Source organism: Candoia aspera, chromosome 3 (genome assembly GCF_035149785.1).
Source record: "Candoia aspera isolate rCanAsp1 chromosome 3, rCanAsp1.hap2, whole genome shotgun sequence".
Taxonomy (NCBI): domain Eukaryota; kingdom Metazoa; phylum Chordata; class Lepidosauria; order Squamata; family Boidae; genus Candoia; species Candoia aspera.
This window is the reverse complement of record NC_086155.1, coordinates 101751461-101773458: the sequence shown is the minus strand read 5'-3', so window position 1 is coordinate 101773458 and position 21998 is coordinate 101751461. Positions and strand designations below refer to the sequence as shown.

At 40.0% G+C, this 21998-nt stretch overlaps 1 protein-coding gene across 2 annotated transcripts; it reads left to right on the top strand.

The window, feature by feature from the left end:
• The first annotated feature begins 389 nt into the window (after positions 1–389).
• Positions 390–12232, top strand: TSEN15 (tRNA splicing endonuclease subunit 15). Of its 2 annotated transcripts, XM_063298430.1 has the most exons (5): positions 447–567; positions 3089–3241; positions 3869–3950; positions 5414–5549; positions 11719–12232. In XM_063298430.1, exons 2-5 carry the CDS (start codon positions 3128–3130, stop codon positions 11921–11923), a joined length of 537 nt encoding a protein of 178 aa, XP_063154500.1. In that variant the 5' UTR covers positions 447–567; positions 3089–3127; the 3' UTR covers positions 11924–12232. The 2 variants fall into 2 exon arrangements, with proteins under 2 accessions (XP_063154499.1, XP_063154500.1); XM_063298429.1 differs by lacking the exon at positions 3089–3241 and having other exon boundaries at positions 390–567.
• The last annotated feature ends 9766 nt before the right edge of the window (positions 12233–21998 follow it).

Genomic DNA, 21998 nt, shown 5'->3' with positions numbered 1-21998 from the left:
GTCCTTCCAGGACACTTAAAGTAAGCTACTTGAGAAGACACCTCATGCTGTTTAAGATATATTCAGCCTTGGTGAGCGTGAAAGAAGGCAGAATGAATTTAGTGGTAGGGTCCTAATTCTAATACGTTTGAGGTGCATAGATTTATCTCATTCTGTGTTGTCCTCTCAAAAATATGAGTGTCTTGCAAATCAAGGGCTGCTAAAAAAAAAGGTTTAATCTGGTTAATTTTTTTAAATCGGAGTTTGCAAGAAGAAATTTAAAAAGTGAGAAAGAGATAAGGAAAAAAATCCTATTCTTGGGAATGATACATTTGCTTGCTGAAAAGCGGAACCATAAAACTCGTGTGAAAGTTTGGCGGAGGAACTATTGTGTTGCAACACCAAGCGGAACGAAGCTGAATGACACGCGAATAGGGAATGGAAGCGTCGGAGAGCCGCTCCGGAGACGGAGCAAAGGAGGAGGGAGGTTCGGTCGCTGGACGCTCCGGATTATTTGGTCAGGAGAAGGAAGCCCCAAATCCCGGGAAATGGGCCCTGCGAGAGAACTGGCTGGCTACTCATCCTACGGTTAGTGGAAGACGAACTGGGGGAACAAAAATCTCCCTCTTGATACCTGGCTTTCTCATCTAGCAAAGTAGGGGTCTCGTTAAGTTCCTGGGAAATGTACCGTTCGTTTGCCGTAAAGCCCAAAGTTTTTGGGGACATCTGATCGACAGCTCCAAGTATGCTAAAATAAAATTTAGAAATGTAGTGTTGAAAGGGGGAAGGTGTTTTTGTCGTTGATGAGTAATAAAAGAAGACATATATAACAATAATATACTGTTCTAGGACGAGGAGTGGTGTGTATGTGCCATAAGCAGAATCCTGAACGAAAGCTAAAAACGTAAACTAAATGAAAACATAACCTATTTTATGTTGGACCTCTGACCACATGCAAATTTGAAATGGTCATTCAGTGTTTTCAGTCTCCAAAAAGAAAAGAAAAGAATAACTGCAGAGATGGATCTTGGCGCTGAAGGGGCTTGACCACACCACTAATGATACGGCACACTGTCCCTGGGGATGAACTGTATTTTAAAGACTCTGCAGTCCTTGTCCAGCAACATTACACATCCCAAGGTGATAGCACTTACCTAAAGCAAAGAGGGGAAAAGGACCCCAGAACTGGTACTTTGGTATCAATTGGTACTTGACCAAGTCTGACCTGGAGGAAGGGGAAAAGGAACTGATGTGCTTTATCATGGCCATGTGTCAATAAACTTAATGTAATCTGTAATTTATCACCATGAAGATATTGTACAAGAATGAAGGGAGAAGCATATAAACAGAAAAAAAATATTCTGGAGCAAAAATAAAAAATAAGATTACGTACCGATTGCCAGTCTGAAAAAAAATAGGGTGCTTTTTTAATATGAAAAGTTGGTTGCTCTATAAGAAGAAACCAGTGGAATTGGTTGACAGGTAACTTATTTACTTACTACCCAATAGCTGAAGCTCTCTGGGCAGTTTACAATAAAAGACACTAAAAACAGAATCTGAATAAAAACATAGATAATGTCAAATAAAATATAAAATAAAAACACCATATAAAATAGGCAGCAGCATGGCAGTCATTCAGAAATTAAGAATTAAAAGTCAATTAAAAAGCCTAGAAAAATAAAAAGGTCTTCACCTGCTACTTAAACGATGCTAGTGTGCGTGCCAGTTGAGTCTCTCTGGGGTGGTAATTCCATAAATGGGATGTCATCAAAGCCCATGTCACCTCTTTTGGTGACAGGACTTGGAGGAGGGCCTAATTAGATGATTTTAAGGTCTCGGTTGGTACATACGAGAGAAGGGTTCCTTCAGGTCACCTGGTCCTAAGCTGTTTAGGGCTTTAAAGGTCAAAAACAGCAACAGATATAAACTCAGATTGTGCCCAAAAATACCTTTATGGGTCTCAGAACAAGAACCATGTTACAGGAAAGAAACAGTAGGTAAAGATAAATGGTTAACTTATTGAGAGTTGTTAGAACAGGAACATGGAGAATTTAAGATGAAATCAGGAGAGCAATTGACTGCAGAGGGATTTAGTTTTCAATGGTTTTCGTATGCACAGTTGAGAAAGATTTAAGGTGGATAATAGGACATTTGGAATTAAGCAGCAGAAGACAGAAGTTGAAGATGAACTATATACAAATGACGAACATATAACTGCTAAAATGTATAAACTTTTATTGCAATTTGAAAAGGAAGAAAGTGGAAGGCTGTATGATAAAATAGGCTAAGAACTTTGGACACAATATGCTGATGGAACAGTGGGAAAATATGTGGTTAAAAGGACTGATATTTAATTATGTTATTTGAAATGGAATTTTTGAAGGTTAGAAAGGGTAGCTTATAGAAAGAAGGAAATTATGATGTAACTTTAGAGAGAGGGGGCAAAATATAAATGTATTTATAACTGCTGTCAAGAAGATCGGAAGCTTCTTTATAATCTTTCTTTCCTTTTCCTTTTCCTTTTCCTTTTCCACTTCCGTTTCCATTTCCTTTTTTACTATTTACTGTTTTCCTTTACTATCTTTATTTTCTTTTATGGTTTTTACTTTGTTAAAAATTTCTGCAATAAAATCATAAACTCAAAAAACAATTATTTTTAACAGGTGATCTTTGCGTGTGTATGGTTTGGTATGTGCAAGTTCAGAACTCTTGACAATACTTTCTTTCTAAATTTAGATTAGCAAGCAGATTTTTGACAGAATACGGAATTCCCATGATCTGTTGTGAGTTTTACCATAATAACCCCTTCTTAGGACTTTGCTCTGTTGAAAGAGCACTTATTTTGCTGCTTGTATAACACAAATAATCTGAGGGCTAGGAATGCATTAGTCTACTCAAGCCTGTAAAATATGAGATTTACAATACAGTCGGTCTTGGATTTTAAATTCTTAAGATACAGAAGATATTTTGCTCTAAAAATTGGCTGAAGCATTATACTGTGCCAGATGTGGGTGAAATTTGCCATAGCACCTTAGGAAGATTGTTGCTAGATGTTCATCAGAATAGGCTGGGTCTGAATCTGGCAATTTACTTTGAACTGTGCATGCAGGCCAAAAGAAAATAAGATACTACAATCTTCGTCTCTCTCATGGGCAGCTGGCGGGAAATATCTGGACGTCATCCTCATAACAACAACAACAGCAGTAATAAAATGCTCACTGCTCTATTCCCTATTGGCATAAGCAACAAGAAGAGTATGATGGTATCAGTAGTACAGTAGTAGTAACAGTAGAAGTATTTTGACATATAATAACAATAATATGCTGACTTTATGCTTTTGTCTGGTTTTCTGCTCCAGATTTTGAGCTCCAGATGTTGCTTAGGTTCCAGCAGCAACAGCCCACATCCAGTTAACAAGAGACACACACCCTCCTTGGGCCAAATCCTTCCATGGCTGGATTCTGGCACAATCGTCCATAACCTCTTCTTGTGCCAGGTGCTAAGTAAAATACAGAAATAAATCAGTTCCAGCCCAGAAGCTTAAGACAGAACTAAACCTGTTTTATGAACCATCCGGGTTGCTAAATTATTCCCTGCAGCTACAATTTTTGGAGGATAGTTTTATTGGCATTTAAAACACAATCTGCAAGTCTTTTAACAGACTTCATTAGCTTTAAATATTTTCACCAGCCTTTCCCCCTCCCCCATTTCTTAGTGTGTGTGTGCTGTGCTTCTCTTGGAGTTCTGCCAAAAAAAACCCTGTAGTTGATGGGAAAATATTTTCAGAGATTGTGGATACAATTCTGTTTGGTTTTTGTTGCATAGAGTATAATTTCTGTAGACTCTGTTAATAGCTTTTACATCTATTGCTCACTGTTGTCTGTTTCAGTTCACACAGATGATGTCATTGGAAGTGGCTGACAGTAGAGGGGTGTATGCTGCTTTCTTAGTTTACTTGGACCTCCTAGAAGGTAAGTTAGTGGAGATACCATAAAGGGCAACCTATAAAGTTCAGGGGAAAGGTGCTGTGGTAGGTGCTGTACGTACAAACAAATGCCAAGACTAGTCTTCATGTGCTTCATGAAATCCCTGGATTTCTGAAGCTACAGCTTTAAACCCATACCCTGTTGAAGACTGGGATCCCAGTTACCTGAAATGCCTATAAGCCCTCCCAACTTCAGAATCCCTGGGTGAATCTTAGCACTGCATATACAAGTGCACCTACAGGCTCACATACACATACTACATTCCTGGGGAAGAATGTTACTTCCCTCTGTTAAAAGTAGTGAAGAAACTGGAATAATTGGAGTGGTTGGAAGGTGAAAAAAAAAGCCTGTCCACCCTCTTTAGTGCCCTTGCTTGTGTATTGGAGAGAAAGCATTAGTATGTGCCCTTCCTGCTCTCAAAGGGGTCTACTAGGACATTACTCTGAAAAATTGCCCACTACTATTATATGTAGAGAGCCAGTTTGGCCTAGTGGTTAAGGTTCTGGGCTAGAAACCAGGAGTCTGTGAGTTCTAGTCCTACCTTAGGCATGAAAGCCAGCTGGGCCAGTCACTTTCTCTCGGCCCGACTTGGTGCAGTGTAGACTAGCCTCCTCATGGTGCACCCCGGGCAACGTGACTTGTTACGGCTAAATAGTCTACACATCTGGCTGCTGGACCTCACAAGGATTTCTCAGCAAGAAAAAGCAGCATGAACACCGAACTGCTATGCCATACGATTAAAAAAATGTCTATGAACATAATGTCAGGCATGCATACATGATGCCCGCTTATTCAATATGCACCAGATAGTGGAACGCAAATATGCTCTATTGCCACTGACTGATGTCTTCTTGATGTGTTGCAGTTACCACTCCTGGAATCACACTATAGCACATGCACAATTCTGATTAGTTGAATAGGCCATAGCTTGCAGTCACACATGATTAGCACTTTTGGGGGGTTGGTACACCCCTGTAAATTCTCTGTCATCAACATACTCATGATGCAGAGATTCTGTTGCTTCCAGGTTTACTAAACTGCAATTTCAAATATCCATAGCCCACCTAACAAATTGGGAGAGGTGCTAGAAGATGTCGATCAGCAATATTTGGAGCGCCACAGGTTTCTTCTCTCTTGGTATAGCATCAAGAAATCCTGCCAAACTTCTCTATTTGGACAAGCAGCTTACTAAGTGGCTTTAGGTAAATCACTATTGCTCAGACTAGCCATTTCAGAAAGTTGTTGTGAAATTAAAGAGAGAAAGAGACCAAATGTAGTTGAAGGAACAGAGAGAGGCAGATATAATTAATTCATATCCTTGAGGTATGTAAGACCACAGTAACTAAATATATAAATGCCAGCTAGAACACTGAGGTCCTTCAATGGAAAAATTATCATCGTTGTTGATAGTTCATTCTGTTTTTGTTACTCTCTGCTATACCCTTCAGTTAGGAACTGGCACGAGGTATCCTTCACTGGGCTAGCAGAGTTCCAGCTGGTATGTCTCCATGGACGTGAGAAAGAAACTGAGCCTTTGCAGGTAGTGGTGCCAACTCCTGCCCACGTATCATTCAGCCATGAGAGGTGAATGTCTGCAGAGGGCTGGGGGGGTTGCATTATTTATTTGTTTATTGTATTTATATTACACTTGATCTAAATGGGAGCTCTCTGGAAGCTCACAGTGGTATAAATGTACTGTATATCAGGAGATTTTCTTATTTCATCCTGGAGTAAGAATGTTATCACCTGTTAATTCCATGGTTGAAAGGGAACTTCAGTCTGGATCTCCTTGGTTCGAATACAACACCTTCACTACTACACCACATTGTCTAATTGAGCAGAACAGAGGATAGCCATGTTCAAGACTGTTTATATACTACAGTTTTGCTTTGTGATGCCTCGTGAGACCTTAGACCAGCCTTTCCCAAACTGGTGTCTGCTGGATGTGGTGGGACTGCAACTTCCAGAAAAGCCAACCAGCCTGGCCTTCTGCCTTGCCAAACGTTTTCCTGCCTCATTTGCCAGCTGCTTCTAGCTTTTCAGCAGCTCTTCTCAATCTATTAGCTTCTCTCCTTCCCATCCTCTCCCCTCACCATGTAGTGATAACAAAGAAGTGGGGGTTCACTCCTCATACCGGTTACCATCCTTTTCTTCTATGGGTGGGGAGAGAAAAAGGGAAAAGCAATAAATGTATCAGGTTTTCTGAATATGCCCATTGAGTACCCAGCATACAGAACTCCTTAAAAATGTTATGTGCAGACAGAAATGTCATCCCTGGAAAACAGACATTTGCAAATGTGGTACCCTTTAGTGCAGTACCCTTCTAGTAATTGAGAGGTGGTATGTGAGAGGATGAGTAGAAAGGTGGGCTAGACAATTCTGGGCTTCTCCCCATGACTGATTTATATAGAGTAATTTCAATGTGCATAATCTGTACAGATTGCAAAATGCAGCTTTGCTTAATGCACAGTGTTGTCGTCTTCATTGTCTGCTATTGCTTGCTATTATAAGCTAGTGCACATGTATTGCACAACAAGATTAGGGGAGTAGAACAGATAACTAGACTGTGCAAAAAGGGGAAGTGAAGGATACACCACTGGCTAGTAGCATTAGGGACTGTATATAAGTTTCATTATGGCAATTACAAACAATGGGAATTCTCTATCTGATTTCCCGGTTTAGCGCCAAATTATGGAACATACCTGGTATGCTGGAAACTGTATTCATACAACCCAGTGGACTTCCAAGTGTGCATTCAGTGTCATTGGAAAGCTCTTATTCCTTCTGAATCATTTTTAATGGACCAATGAATATATGTATTTTTTAGTAAAATTTGTTTTTATTGATTGGGGTCATAAGCAGGGACAGATAAATAGGTGCCCTCCAGAAATTTTGAGCTGTTCCTCCCATAAGCCTCAGTCAGGGGGAAGAGTTGTAGCCCAAAAGTATGTTGCCAACTCCTGAAATCATTCATACTTCTTCTACAGCTTCATTATGTTTTCATGTTCTGTGTCTGTAAATCTGTACTGTGGAGACTCTGTTGGCTCTGCCTTTGGCATCTGAATGAAAGACACCCATTCCTGGGAGGCAGTGATTGAAAGATCAGTTGGTGGTCAATCTTTTTAGTTCAGCAAATATTTAAATGTATAATTTCACTCAAGACTGCTCCTTTCTGTGTTTGGTTTCTGTTGGATGAAGGTTTTGTGCCCAGCAACCCAATGTGGCTACAACAGGATTTCTTCCTAATCGAATGTGCTCATCATCTTGCATACTTAAAGTTAGGGCTACCAGACTGGAGCTGCAAAAATCTAAAGGGCAGCAAAGAGGTGCTGAAAACTTCTAACCAGGTTCTTTTTAATTAAGTAAAATATTGAAATCTCATGCTTGCCAAATCATGTGAGAGTTCTGTGTTCTCATGTAAAATATACACACACAAACACACATGTATCTGATCACACAACAATGTGCAATCATGCTTCCACTTGAAAAGGGTGCCGGCCCCTGTTGTAGCTTCATGGAGCCCAAAAGGCATAAGAGACACAAGACATTGATGCCCTTGAGAGAAACCCAGGTTTGAAGAAGTAGAAAAACTCTGAGACAGCCTCACCTTTCCAGTAAGACATTTATGGGTATGAAGTAAATCCTTTGAAATCAAGAGGACATTTTTCAGAGTGGTTGGGCATAGAACTGTACTCTAAATAATTGAAAATTATAGCAATCAGAGTAAATGAGAATGAGCAGAAGGCCCCAGGTTCTATTTGGCTTTACTTTCAAAATTAAGTAATAAATGCTGCCCTTTAATATTCTTTTTCATTCCTACCCCCTCCTTTCCTGTAAGATTTTTGCATTCAAAGCAGTTACCTAATTGGGGCTGATCTTCAGATGAGTGTTAGAAGGTGCAGGTAACTTTTTAAAAACTTTTATTTATTACAAGTTTTTTAAAAATACAAAAAATAACGCAACCAATTAAAACATATGTGAAAACAAACTGTAAACAAAAGTAAAGAACACAATAAAAACAATAACAAGGAAAACAGAAAAACAGAAAAATATGAATAGGGTTCATATAGTCATGTCACTTGTATATCTAGCGTTAAGTAAAATATTAACATTTCAAATTAAAAAGAAACAAATACTATTGTTGTAAAATACCATGAAACCTGTGCCAAAGGGAAACATATTGCATCATTTCTGATTATAAAAAAAATGCCTTTTCAAAAATGGAAAGGTTACACATCTTTGAATCCAGTCCTTAATACCTCGAATAATGGTGCTTCCCATTTCATCAAATTATTCTCTCAGCAATTCCCCTTGTTTGATGCAACCAACGTTCCTCAAAAACAGTCAGATTTCTGATTTTTGGAACATAATTCAACATAATATTCGTGTGTGTGTGTGTGTGTGTGTGTGTGTAGATTTATAGGGACATCTCTTAAAGATGTTAATATTTTCTCATAAATCTACTTATATATATATTAAAATAATGAAGGGATAGGTAATATGGAAATATGCCTCCATCTCCCCTTTCCCACTGGGATTTCCATATTTGGCCCTGCAGGGCTTTTCAAGTAGAAAATCAGCTTGCCCAGTCTCTGCATTGTTCTGTCGGTTCAACGCAGAGCTTGTCAAAATCCCCATTCATGGCAGATGTGCCATACAATGCATTCAGTGTATTTATAGATAAAGAGCTTCACAGTCTGATTCCCTTCTCTGTTCCTTTCACAAATAACTTTTGTAGCAAGAATTCCACCCCAACAGTGATGCCTGAGGGTGTCAGAAGTGCTGACTTCCTTAGTTCCAGAGATAACTTCCCTTATAGAATATTCACATAAATCATAACCAGCAGGGAGTAGACAGTCAACTAGCACATTCCTGTTTCAGGTGAAATAACAGTGACATCTTTGCTACTGACTCCCTGTTTTGGTTTTTGGTTTTTTTAACTTGGTCTCAGTTGAAAAGAATATGCCTGAACTTATATAACTGCAGAGGGGCATAGAAGCAATTAAGATTTCAAATGTAGCACTCATATGACTATATGAAGGAAGCTGATTTATGTGGATGGGAATTAGTACACTTTATAAGACTTGGTGGAAATGGGAAAGGATAGAAAATAAGGAAATGAGCTGATTCTTGTCATTTAGGGAATTAGAAGTATTGTGTGGTGAGCTGGGAAGGAGGGAACAGCTAAAGTTAGGTGAGAATCCTTTGATCCTCCAGCTGCTGTTGAACTACATTTCCCAGCATTTCTTGTCAGCATGGCCAATAGGGAGGGACATTGGGTACCACAGTTCAGCAATAGGCAGAGGTCTTGAGATTCCCACCCCTAAATTAAAGCATTGCAGGGTTGATAAGAATATCCAAGGATGAATTGGCTTGGTGACTTCATGGTCACATCCATGCAGCCTCTTTGGACAGTATGGAAGTGGTTTGTCATTGCTGCCTTTTCATTCCTTCCAAGTACTCTGACCCGTCTCAGCTTTTTGAGATCTGCCAAGATCAGTTAGGTGATTCCAGGTTGATAGCAAATCCTATCCGATTGCTTCCTAGGTAAACATTTTTTTTCCTCCTAACATCATTATGGGGGACAACTGGAAAGAACTGTCTAGTTGCTAATGAATAATGGGTCCCAAATTGCTGGCTAACAGAGCAACTTCTGCCTGCTTTAGTCTAGAGGGCCCTGGTGTAGAGGATAGTTGTGTGTTAGCTTACAGATCTGTGCTCTGTAAAGTACTAAAAGTTCTTAGTTTAGACTACCATTCTATATGTTTCTAGTGATAAATCACCTTTTTATGTCTTTGGAATTTTTACTGCAATGAAACAAACAATTGGATAGTGATAGAGAATTGCAGAACTCTTTGAAGAAAATTCGTCTTTTGGACGATGGACTTGTGATCAGTCACACTCCTTTGGCTTTGTATGTCATTATGCACCACTCCATTCTTTTCACCTTCCATTAATCTTTGGGGTCCACTGTCATTTGGCAGTGGCTGAAGAACACATCTGAAATTTTTATGGAGTAATTCAGCATTCCCAGTACTCTCAGCTCAGGTTTGAATGGCAGTGTAATATTGCAGTCCTCCCCTTCCCCAACTGAAAGTGAAAAATTTATGTTTTTATTTTTACATTTTGGGGAATCAATTCTACCCCTACTGGAATGACTAAAGGGAACAAATAATACATACATATGAAGTGTTAGAGGCTAGTATAACACTATAAGTGTGACTCTGGGTTAAAGTAGCACTTTTTACTAAGACCAGAACTTATCTTTTCATTTCTTGTAATAAAGCATAGTGTGTCACAGATAGAAACACACACAGATACACATACACGCCTGGTGGCAGCTGTATTTCCTTAAATATGAGTAAGCTCTCTGGGTTTATAGTAGAGCAGGATCCAGGGTCACAGGGAGAGATGTACTTGCCTTCAAGCAAATGTAGGATCTACTTCAGACCACCATACTGAACATAGGGAGATCAGAGAAACTAGGAAGTGGTGGCAGCGTGCTTGTTCCTTTCCTCTACCCATTTTCAAGCCCTCATAAATGCACACAAATGCTTGAAGAAGGCTTTTGTCACTTTGGATTAGGATCACTATGCACCAAAAAAAAATATATCTCCCAATTAATTGCTTTCCTAAAGAGGTTTCCATCATCTAGGCTTTGTCATGGCTTTTTAATTACCATAAGAGATTTAGGAAGATGAACAACAGGGACAGGAAGAGGAAAGATTTAAACTTTCATTTCCCACACACAGGGCTTCTGATTTGATTCAGGCCATACACATTTGTGTTAAAACACAAGAGATGGTGTTAGGGATGCCAGATATAGGCTGGACATCACTCCTAATGACAACAGAAAAAGAGCTTTTTATGCTTGATTGTGGGGTTTGAGGTTGCTGGGGAGAGCATGGATTAGACGTCTCCCAACTTCTCAGTGGACCTACCGAAGTTTGCTATTTCATGGTACTATTATCTAGGCTTCTAATGGTTCTCTATTAGCTACTGCTTACTGGCTTAGTAGACTGAAGCAAATAATATATGAAGAGCACTGTTATCTCAGATTAAGAAACTCCATTTGTCCAGCTTCTTTTTGCCAAAAACAGACAACAGATCCTTTCAGAAAACCAAAAAAGTATCATAAAGATACACCTTCTGTGTTGTTCATTTCCTGCTACTGGCATTTGGAGGAACCATTTCATTGTCTTGGCTAATAGCTGATCCACCCTGACTTCTTACCTTCACAGCTGTCATTAGCCAATGGCCACTGACAGTGCAACTGTATCAGGATGTGTTGGCACGCGCTTTCACCGGAAGGGGGACAAATGATGACATACAGTATCTGACAATGTCATCAGGCAAATAACACAACTTACACACTTGCACCAGATGTCAGGATGCCAGTGTGAAATGGCAGCATTTGCATTATCATGTCATTTTGGCATCATGGTGGTTTGTTGCAGATATTGCTGGGCAATGTGAAACTCCTTCATATCTCTAGAATTGTGACACGTAAGTGTTGTCAACTTTGTTTTCTAGCAGATCTTCGTTATAATTGGTGAGACCCAGTCCTTGGAAAAATCATAAAGCTTTTAGAAGCAGGGTGGGCATTATTATTTCAGGGTATTTGATGAATTAATTTCAGGTGAAATTTAAATGAAATGAGCAAGAGTGATGACCTTCCTTCCTTCCTTCCTTCCTTCCTTCCTTCCTTCCTTCCTTCCTTCCTTCCTTCCTTCCTTCCTTCCATTTTTTCCAGGTTAAGAGAGATCATGAATAGCACACGCACTGTGCTGGCAAAACCTGATTCCCCACTTTCCATCACGCTGGCAATAGTTGAAACAGACTCTACAATTGTCTACTATACACTGACGGACGGTTTTGTAATGCCAGACCCTCCTGACAGTCCTGAAGATGCAGACAGCAAACAAGGGAGGAAGAAGAGAAAGAGGCTGCGGAGATGAAGGGGAAACGGATAACGATTCTTTGGACTCTTCTAATGTAAATCAGTCTGGCATTAAAAGGGGCAGCTGGGAGTTGGAACATTTGTTTGAAAAGCCCCACAAGGCTTGAGAACTGGCAGGATATTCAAGGCTGCATCTTGTAATAAAGTTGGACTTCGGTGATATCATAGACCAGGTCTAGAATCTGTCCTCTATTCAGGAGTAACATCAAAATTGTAGCTGTATTTCAAAAAGCCAGTTTTTGGAATGAAAGGGGCTTCTACCCTTTATTTCTGATGCAACAACTGCCCTGTTAAGAGTACTTAATTTTATAAAATACCTGCTTGTTCCAGTGAATTCCTTTATGTGTATTGCAATAATGAATAGAGTCCCTGCTCTATTCAGTGGCATGATTGCAGTCCCCTTGCAGAATAAAGAATTATGCAGGGAAGTTTGTTCTCTTTCACACTCATATAATGGTCACAAGTGTCCCCCTCTTTTGGGGGGGAGTGTTCAGATGTACTGCACCTGGAAAAGATGACTTTACTTATTGTGCCAGTACTCCCAATACCATGATCTTGTTCAGAGATGAATCTGCAGCAAAAACCATAATAAATGTTATGTAACACATTCCAGTGTTTGTGCCATATCATCTATCCTTTTTAAGTTTCTTGCAACAATGCTACACTAGAGGGAGTGGAATGGTCACCTGATAAACCAAGATCAGGTCGTGATCATAGTGAATATGTGTAACTTGGGAATGGTTGCAATTCTCCAAGCTTGGGTTGCAGACATCCTTTGTCATGCTAGGTAACATCATCAATGGAGGAGTAGTTTTGGAGTAATGTGTTAACTTTGGGAGGGTATTCTTTTTCTGTAATCATTGTGTTGTTGGTTTTGGGTTCTTAGGCTGATACAGGAAATGTCTTTTGTTTATCTAGGTGATGGTTGATTGCTGTGTGATTGGAGTAATGTCACTGTCTTGAGGTGATGCACTAGTGTTGGGTCTTTGTTGATATCTTTTCATAGGTCCCTAGATAGGGTTTATGTTTGTTGACTGCAGCTTGGTAGGAATGCTATGCTTTTAGGAATTCTCTTGCCATTTTCCCATCTGGCTTATTCTAAGATTTTCATTTTTTTCAAACTGAAAATGGTTATAGTCCAAATAATTGGAATAGTGGATTCCAAGATATCTCTTCGTGTTTTTTAAGGATCTTTTGGATTTTCTGTCTGTTTCTCTTTGCAAACTTTGTTTTAGAAGCAGTCTATGTGGATATGGGTATGTTCTCAAAATCTGTTAAATATATTGAAGAGGTTAAGGACCACACAAGCACATTTTTAAGCACAAAGATTACTTGTGAGCATGAAAGCAGCAGATGGTCCAAAGAAAGGCACAGGGCTACGGGATCAGATTCATTCTCTCAGCTGTAAGTATTCTGAGCCTGCAAAAATCCAGAGAGCCACAAGATGCAACAAAGAGTTAAGACTTTTCGGTATCTCACTGTTGCCACTTAGCACTTACTGGATTTTTGCAGCCCAGTTTTAGTAGCCTCAGTCTATATAATTAGAGTGTAGAGAGATTGTGCAAGTACCATTGCTTGTCTATGTTCTGTTCTGTTATTTGAAATCAGAGTTAATTGTAGCAATAAATATGTTATTTTGATTCATTCTTGTAAGTGGTATATTACTGCAAGTATATACCATAGGATAGCTGGAGGAGGGTCAAGACCCATTTAACTTAAGTGGGACAGTTTTAGGACCTTGTGAATGTGGTGCTGAGACATCACACACATGTTCTAATAGGTTTTTCCAAACTAACTTTTCTACCTTTCCTTTCTGTAAAGCAACAATTTTACCTCTAAAATAACAATCTCTGTGTGTGTCCAATGCCCCCCACCCCTTACAAAGTACTGAAGCCATTATGTAATAAAAAGTATCGCTCTGTGCTCAGTTTGACAACAGTCCCTGTATTCTGGACTCTGCTGAGTCTATAAAATAAATCTTGCCTTCCACTTGGCTACAGAGCAGTAGCTGAGCTACCTCTGTGAAAATACAGGGCAGGGAGGGAGGAATCAGGAGTTTGACAGTACTTGTCTGTGCTGGCCTATTTAAAAATGAAGCCTAGTGAGCCCAGTAGAACTTCTCAGGCACCTGTATGTTGGACTGTGGCTTCAGTTTCTTTTAAAGGAAGACTGATGCACAGTGTTAAAGTATGTGAGGTTTTAAATTTTACTGTACAACAGTAGCAGGAGGCTCCTTTGCTTTGATTTAGAGGAACACCTGAATTCTGCCCTTAATGACAAAACTTGCATAATTCTAAAGGCCCACACTCATACCCCTCTAGTTTGATAATCTGAAGAAATATTTCATTAAATATAGCTGTTCCTTAAAACTCATTGAAGCAACTGCTCCAAACTGCTACAGTGGTGCGCTAGGTTTTGCTTACAAATGATCTGAATTTGATTTGTCATTGCTAAGGATTTTGCATCATTTTTGCATGATGTCTTTTTCTAGTGCAGTCCAAAGTTGTTGAGGCTACAGTTGCAAGAATTCCCAGGCATCAGCTACGCTGGCTGTGAATTCGGGAGTTGTACTCCCACAACATCTAGAGGCTACTAGTCTGGGGAAGAAAGATTCACTGACTTAGTTACAGATTATGCTGCTGAAATTGCAATGTTTTTTTTCTAAGAGACCATCTGCTATGGTTCACCTAAAACCTTTTGTCCAGAGATGTGTTATTTACATACCATTGGCAAGAAAAAATCATCTTGTCACCTAGTTGATGCTGAGATTAAGACTGACTGAGCGACTGAGTGAATGTGGGGTTATTCTAGGTTGAACAGCACTGGTACGTAAATACCTATTGAGCTATGGGGTCAAAGAATAGACAAGCAAAACAGGTTCTTTTGTAAAACTGCCCAAAGGCAATACTGGAGAGCTTAGAGATGCAACAACCCTGATTTCCTTCCATTTTTGTGGTCTTTTACCAAACCATAATGAGCTGAGCCTTTCCTAATTTTAAGGTGGAAATTCATTTGGGGCTCTGCTGAATTGTCATTTAATTAATCTAGTAGTCTCTCTATTTTGATAATCTTTTCCTGTCCAGAGGGATGGCTGTTTCATCTGGATCGATCATTCATTCATTCATTCATTCATTCATTCATTCATTCATTCATTCATTCATTCATATGGTCCTCAAACTTCCAGAAATGCAACTCTGGGCACTCTGGGTACAACAATAAAAACAAAATAATAATATCCCAACAAGTAAAAATCAACAGCGAGAGCAAAATACGCTGGGGACGCCAACGTGTTCTTCACCTCCCAGGATGAGTCATCTAACACTGTGGCCCAATATCTGAGGGAACAAAGCCTTCCTGAAGCTAATAGGATCAGGGCCAGCCAAATCTTGGGGTGAGGGGGCAGATCATTCCACAAGGCAGGCATACCTTCAGCACAGGAATCCTTAGATCATACACAGGATTGTTCGAGTTCAAAAAGGTGGGTGGGAGGTCACTGTTTTAGAACTGTGGAAGTAGGAATTAGTGCAGAAGATAAGGGAGTGGACAAAAAAAGTTCACCTTGGCTTTCAATTGGCAGGGTTTTGTTGTTAGTGTGTGTTACTCTTACCTGGGGGTGATTTTAAAATGGAAATCCCACTTGCCTTCCAAATGCAATATATTTTGCCATTTCATTCTACTGTATATGTAGAACAGATCTCACTCTTGGCAGCTGTCTCTGTACTCACCCCTGAATTGTAATCTCTTATACTATCACACTTCCCTGTTCATCTCTTTTTCTTTTCCCTAATCCGGTTCTCTTTAAATTTTCCGTCTATGTTACTCTGTCTCTCTTCTGCTTATATCCTACTCAATCAAGCACTTTACACAATGCATCACTGGCCTACATTGCTGAACAATGCAGAGATGGTCTTCAAAAATCTCAAAGGGGTTTCAGCAGCAGCACCTAGGAGCTTTGCTTTCTGTGCCAATGTGTGAAATGACTTGGGGAAAACAGTCGCAGGCCTATCCTCTACTGCACGTCAATACTACTTGGATAGATGTCCAATGGTATCTGTTTGCAGAAGGGGTCAGCAAAATTCAGTAATATTCTATAAGGTTGCTGATCTAAAGATAAAAGAAGTGTCCTGATGCATCGAATCAAGAATCCACCCAATCCAGCATGTTACTATTTATAAAACCAATCTTTAAGGAAATGTTAAACAGTGTTTAGAGGCAACAATTCTCCCTAGTAGCTAGAATTCAGTAGTCTCTGGAAGTTCTACTTAGTTTCCTTTGCCAATAGCCTAGTTCTTTAGTAAATGAAGGGCTCAGTTATCTGGCAGTCATTCAGATGCTACTTACTAGAGTTCCCATCAGTGCAAGACAGTATCACCAATAGTTTTGGGTTCCAGCTTCCCAGCTTTTCTTGGATTACATCACTCTGAGTGGTGATGTTCCGGCACAGGCCAAATACCTTATGTTAATCAGCTTGGTTAGAGACTTCAGTATCAGGAATACGCCAAACCTTAAATGAAGTGTCCTCAGCATTTTATCCAATCTTGCTTCTTATAAGCCTACCTTAATTTGAGTAATCAGTAGGATTTAATTGTTTTATGCAGGCAATGGTGAGAAATTTTAGTAATTTACTTTAGTTAATATACTATTCTGATTGCACATTTCAGGCACAAGTTTTTCTTAACATTGTTCCCAATTTCCTATGCTCAAGTTTTTTGGTTGCATTTTGGGAGCTGTAATACCAGCACAGGGAAACCTGTCATTTTTAACCATACAAAGGCAGACATGTAGCTCACGAAAATTGCTATTTACAAATACAGGTGCAGATATTTATCAGCATAGATCACAAATCATTCTGCATGCATCAAGATGACTTGATGCATCACTTAGTGATTCACAAACTACCATATGACTTGGATTTTATTGAAGAATACGTTTGATTTGATGTAAATTGTTGAAAATGTTTTACCGATAGTGTTTGATCTGTAATGGATGCTTCATTTGTGTCTCAATTTCAGGAGAACTCAAAATTGTCCTCTCCTGTCTTATAGTAATAATGGCATGACTGAAAGTAGGGAGATGATGCATACTGTGTAACAAGGAGATCAAAAGCACTTTTAAGCAACACATGACTATAGCAACATTAAGCTAAAAAGATATACTTGAAATATTTTCTTGACACACTACTGCATCCTCTCATTTTGCAGTGGAAGTTTTTATTCAATCTTAGCTTGCACTGGATCAGCATCTCTTTTCAACTTGAAATGTACAGAATAACAAATATTCCAGAACAGGTCTTTCAGAATATATTTGGCTTACCATTTGCCTTCTCCCACCACAAGTAAGAAGAATAGCTTTCTAATACAAAGAATTATTTCGGGAGAAAGACAAATTCAAACATACTTTTTTTTTCTTGCAGAAAAATTAAACGTATGGTTCTTTGTACACCACCAGAGGGCGCTTTTACATAAGAGTTTGAAATCATGATACTTTTAATAGCAAATAAATAAATCATCCAATGTAAAAAAATTGGACTTTTGCATTTCATAAACAAAGAATAAAAGACCAAAACAAATGAAAGTGGATCAAAGCAACAATGGATTGCAAATACTTGAAGTGTTTCAGTTCATACAATAAATACTTCCTATACCAATTGTTTTTTGTGATGTCTTCTGCTGTAATATCAAAAAATTTAAAGCAACCAGATCTGGGCTGCAGAAATTTAGGCAGTACCAAACTCTAACCCTCTGCTACTGTCTAGTGGTCATCCAGATTTTTGCAGACCAGATTTGGTAGCCCTAGAAAACTGCCATACAGGTCTGGGAAAGAGAATTAAGTTTCCTTTTTAATTTAAAAAGGATTATCTGATTTCCTTTATTAAAATAATAGGGGTTTTTTTCAAACTAAAGACAAGCACTAAAAAAATTAAAAGATCACTAAACCATGATAAAAATGAAGGAAACTGAAAGGGAGGAAAATAAAGTTTGAGAGAATGGGTTCCTTCTCTCTCTCTCTCTCTCTCACACACACCCACACCCACACACACACGAATACATAGATGATCCATGAGAAATACACACATTTTAAAACAGACGTTTTCCGAAGGAATTGAGGATAGCATGACAAAGGTACCATGGTTTGTAACGTGTTCATTTCATGTATTGTACAGTCTTGGGGAAACCCAGTTTGCATCATTATTAAAACCCTACCAAAACTGTTTGACCAAGATGGAAAACAATGCATTACGATACACACCACAGGCAAGAACGGTCCTTTTGAAGGGATGGGAAAGCTAGAGACCTAATTACAGCTCCACACATTCTTGGCCATTGTCCATGCCAGCTGATAACGTGGATTTGTAGCCCCATGAGACGAAAGGAGGAGGAATATGGTGCAGAGGTACCTTATTTCAAAGTCTTGACCCTTACATGTTCTGAGGAATTTTCCTCAGTCACGTTGGAGCAGAGACTTTGGAATAAAGTATATGAGCACCGTGTTTCTTCCTTTTTCTTCTTTTTGGTCCAGAGCCGTGTTTCTATTGGCCCCACAAGACACAATCATCAATTTCAAAGGGGTTCAATTGATCTTAATGGTGTATATTTGCTCTATACAGTATCTGAATATTTTGTTATCAATTGGAGTGAATGTACTGAGTTTTGTTTTGTTTTTCCTGTCGAGTTCCTGCTTTCAAACCAGGGTCATGATGGTCCCTTTCTGAAATGCCCACCCTGTAGCTCCCTTGGCCACCTTTCTTACCCAGCTGTCCCACAGCACAGTAACTTTATATACCTTAGTGTCTGGTGGCGATGTCTTTTGACCAGTTCATAGGAGATGACAAAGGAAACAACTTCTCTAATGTTTAAGGTAAAGGTAAAGGTTTCCCTTGACATTAAGTCCAGTCGTGTCCGACTCTAGGGGGCGGTGCTCATCTCCGTTTCAAAGCCGAAGAGCCGGTGTTTGTCCGTAGACACTTCCATGGTCATGTGGCTGGCAGGACTACACGGAACGCCGCTACCTGCCTGCCGAAATGGTACCTATTAATCTACTCACATTTGCATGTTTTCGAACTGCTGGGTTGGCAGGAGCTGGGACTAGCAACGGGAGCTCACCCCGTCACGCAGATTCGAACTGCCGACCTTCCAATTGGCAAGCTCATCAGCTCAGCGGTTTAACCCACAGCGCCACCACGTCCCTTTCCCTTAAAACAGCAGACCCTGGGTTCATGTTCCTAAATGGTTTCGCCCACCCCCAGCAGCTCATCATTGCAAGAGGCAGTATGCAGGATGAGAGGATCTTCCCCAGACTGTATTTTCTTCAATACAGAAGATTTTTTTAAAAGATTTTGGTTTATTTAATTAATAAACAGAATGAGGCAGGGAAGGGGGAATGCAAAAGAGTAACAAAAAGAGGAAACAGAAGAACTTTTCATCCAGGATAACTGTATTTCTTCCTGACTATAGACTGCATACAGTTCTCATGGCATACCTTATACAATGAGAACATCCAAAATAATGGTTTATTCGACCATTATTCCTTAGAAAGTACCTATCCTTACTTCCCTCATTTGCTGAATGACCATCTTTTTAATTACTTCGTTGAAGGTGGACAGAAAAAGTCACACAGCCAGGTGTTAAAGCTGCCAGAATTAAATGCCTTTCCGGTGCTGAGAGTGAAATCGCTTGACTGGGTATTGCATATCAGGGGCACAATCCTGTTGGGTCTTAATCAAGGGAAACAGCAGTGCCAATGGGATGCATATTAGAGGGATTGCCTGGACATGTGCAAGTATAGGTAAAGGTAAAGGTTTCCCTTGACGTAAAGTCCAGTCGTGTCCGACTCTAGGGGGCGGTGCTCATCTCTGTTTCTAAGCCTTAGAGCCGGCGTTGTCATAGACACTTCCGGGTCATGTGGCCAGCATGACGACTCGGAACGCCGTTACCTTCCCGCCGAAGCGGTACCTATTGATCTACTCACATTTGCATGTTTTCGAACTGCTAGGTGAGCAGGAGCTGGGACGAGCAACGGGAGCTCACCCCGCCGCGCGGTTTCGAACCGCCGACCTTCCGATCGACAGCTCAGCGGTTTAACCCGCAAGTATACAGGGTGATATATTCAGCATCTGGAATCTCATCCCATCCAGCAGGTATCCTGCTGTCTCGCCAAACCGTAGAAGTGAATCCCTTTAAGATTTTATTAGGGCTGCCCTATCTGGGCTGCAGAAAGACAAAGAACTATAAGACGGCCAGAAAGAGTTAGGTTTTTTTATATCCCCTTTCTGCCATTTAGCAATCATCTTGATTCTGCAGCCCAAATACGGCAGTCCTTATTTTCCAAAGCCAGTATGAAGGGTGCATCTCTCTCTATCAACAGCTGTCCTCAGTAATACTTACACTAAAGCTCTCTGAGGCAGCTTTCTTCGGAATGTCAGCTTTGAATGTATGAAGGAGAACTGTTGTTTCTAGAAGCATATAGTTGGCCTCTGTCAAAGAAGAAAACCCAGGCTGATCTAGCAGGAATCTTTTTGTATTCTTCTAGTAATTCAGCTAGCACAGACACATTTCAGGCTCTCCATAAGTAAGTTGCAAACATAAGTAAGTTTGAAACACAGATATCATATGGAAACGGTATTCCAGGATTGGCAGGAGACAAACTTTGGAAATGAAGTCTCCTTGTTTCTTCTTAGATTATGATATCCCTCCATTCTTAGCTGCCAAAAGACAACATTTTAAAATTTTCCTCTACAGATTCTCTGCATACAGAGAACTAATTCAGCAAGCTAGACCTCTCTCCCAAATACTACATTTCTATATTTAATTGAACATGCTCTCTACCATCGTTATCTCCATTCTGAAGAAATGTAATTTACATACTCTATGATCTGTTTATATAATCAAGTATAGTCTAATAATTGTTTTGTTGTTGTTTATTTGTTTAGTCGCTTCCGACTCTTCGTGACTTCATGGACCGGCCCACACCAGAACTTCCTGTCGGTTGTCAACACCCCCAGCTCCCCCAGGGATGAGTCCATCACCTCTAGAATATCATCCATCCATCTTGCCCTTGGTCGGCCCCTCTTCCTTTTGCCTTCCACTCTCCCTAGCGTCAGCACCTTCTCCAGGGTGTCCTGTCTTCTCATGATGTGGCCAAAGTATTTCAGTTTTGCCTTTAATATCATTCCCTCAAGTGAGCAGTCTGGCTTTATTTCCTGGAGGATGGACTGGTTGGATCTTCTTGCAGTCCAAGGCACTCTCAGGATTTTCCTCCAACACCACAGTTCCAAAGCATCGATCTTCCTTCTCTCAGCCTTCCTTATGGTCCAGCTCTCGCAGCCATATGTTATTATGGGGAACACCATTGCTTTAACTAAGCAGACCTTTGTTGTCAGTGTGATGTCTCTGCTCTTAACTATTTTATCCAGATTTGTCATTGCTCTTCTCCCAAGGATTAAGCGTCTTCTGATTTCCTGACTGCAGTCAGCATCTGCAGTAATCTTTGCACCTAGGAATACAAAGTCTTTCACTGCTTCTACATTTTCTCCCTCTATTTGCCAGTTCTCAATCAAGCTGGTTGCCATAATCTTGGGTTTTTTGAGGGTTAGCTGCAAACCAGCTTTTGCACTTTCTTCTTTCAGCTTCATCATAAGGCTCCTCAGTTCCTCTTCGCTTTCAGCCATCAAAGTGGTATCATCTGCATATCTGAGATTGTTAATGTTTCTTCCAGTGATTTTAACTCCAGCCTTGGATTCCTCAAGCCCAGCATGTTGCATGATGTGTTCTGCGTACAAGTTGAATAGGTAGGGTGAGAGTATACAGCCCTGCCATATCCTTTCCCAATCTTAAACCGTTGTTCCATGGTCTGTTCTTACTGCTGCTACTTGGTCGTTATACAGATTCTTCAGGAGGCAGATAAGATGACTTGGTATCACCATACCACTAAGAACTTGCCACAATTTGTTCTGGTCGACACAGTCAAAGGCTTTAGAATAGTCAATAAAACAGAAATAGATGTTTTTCTGAAACTCCCTGGCTTTTTCCATGATCCAGCGGATATTGGCAATTTGGTCCCTAGTTCCTCTGCCT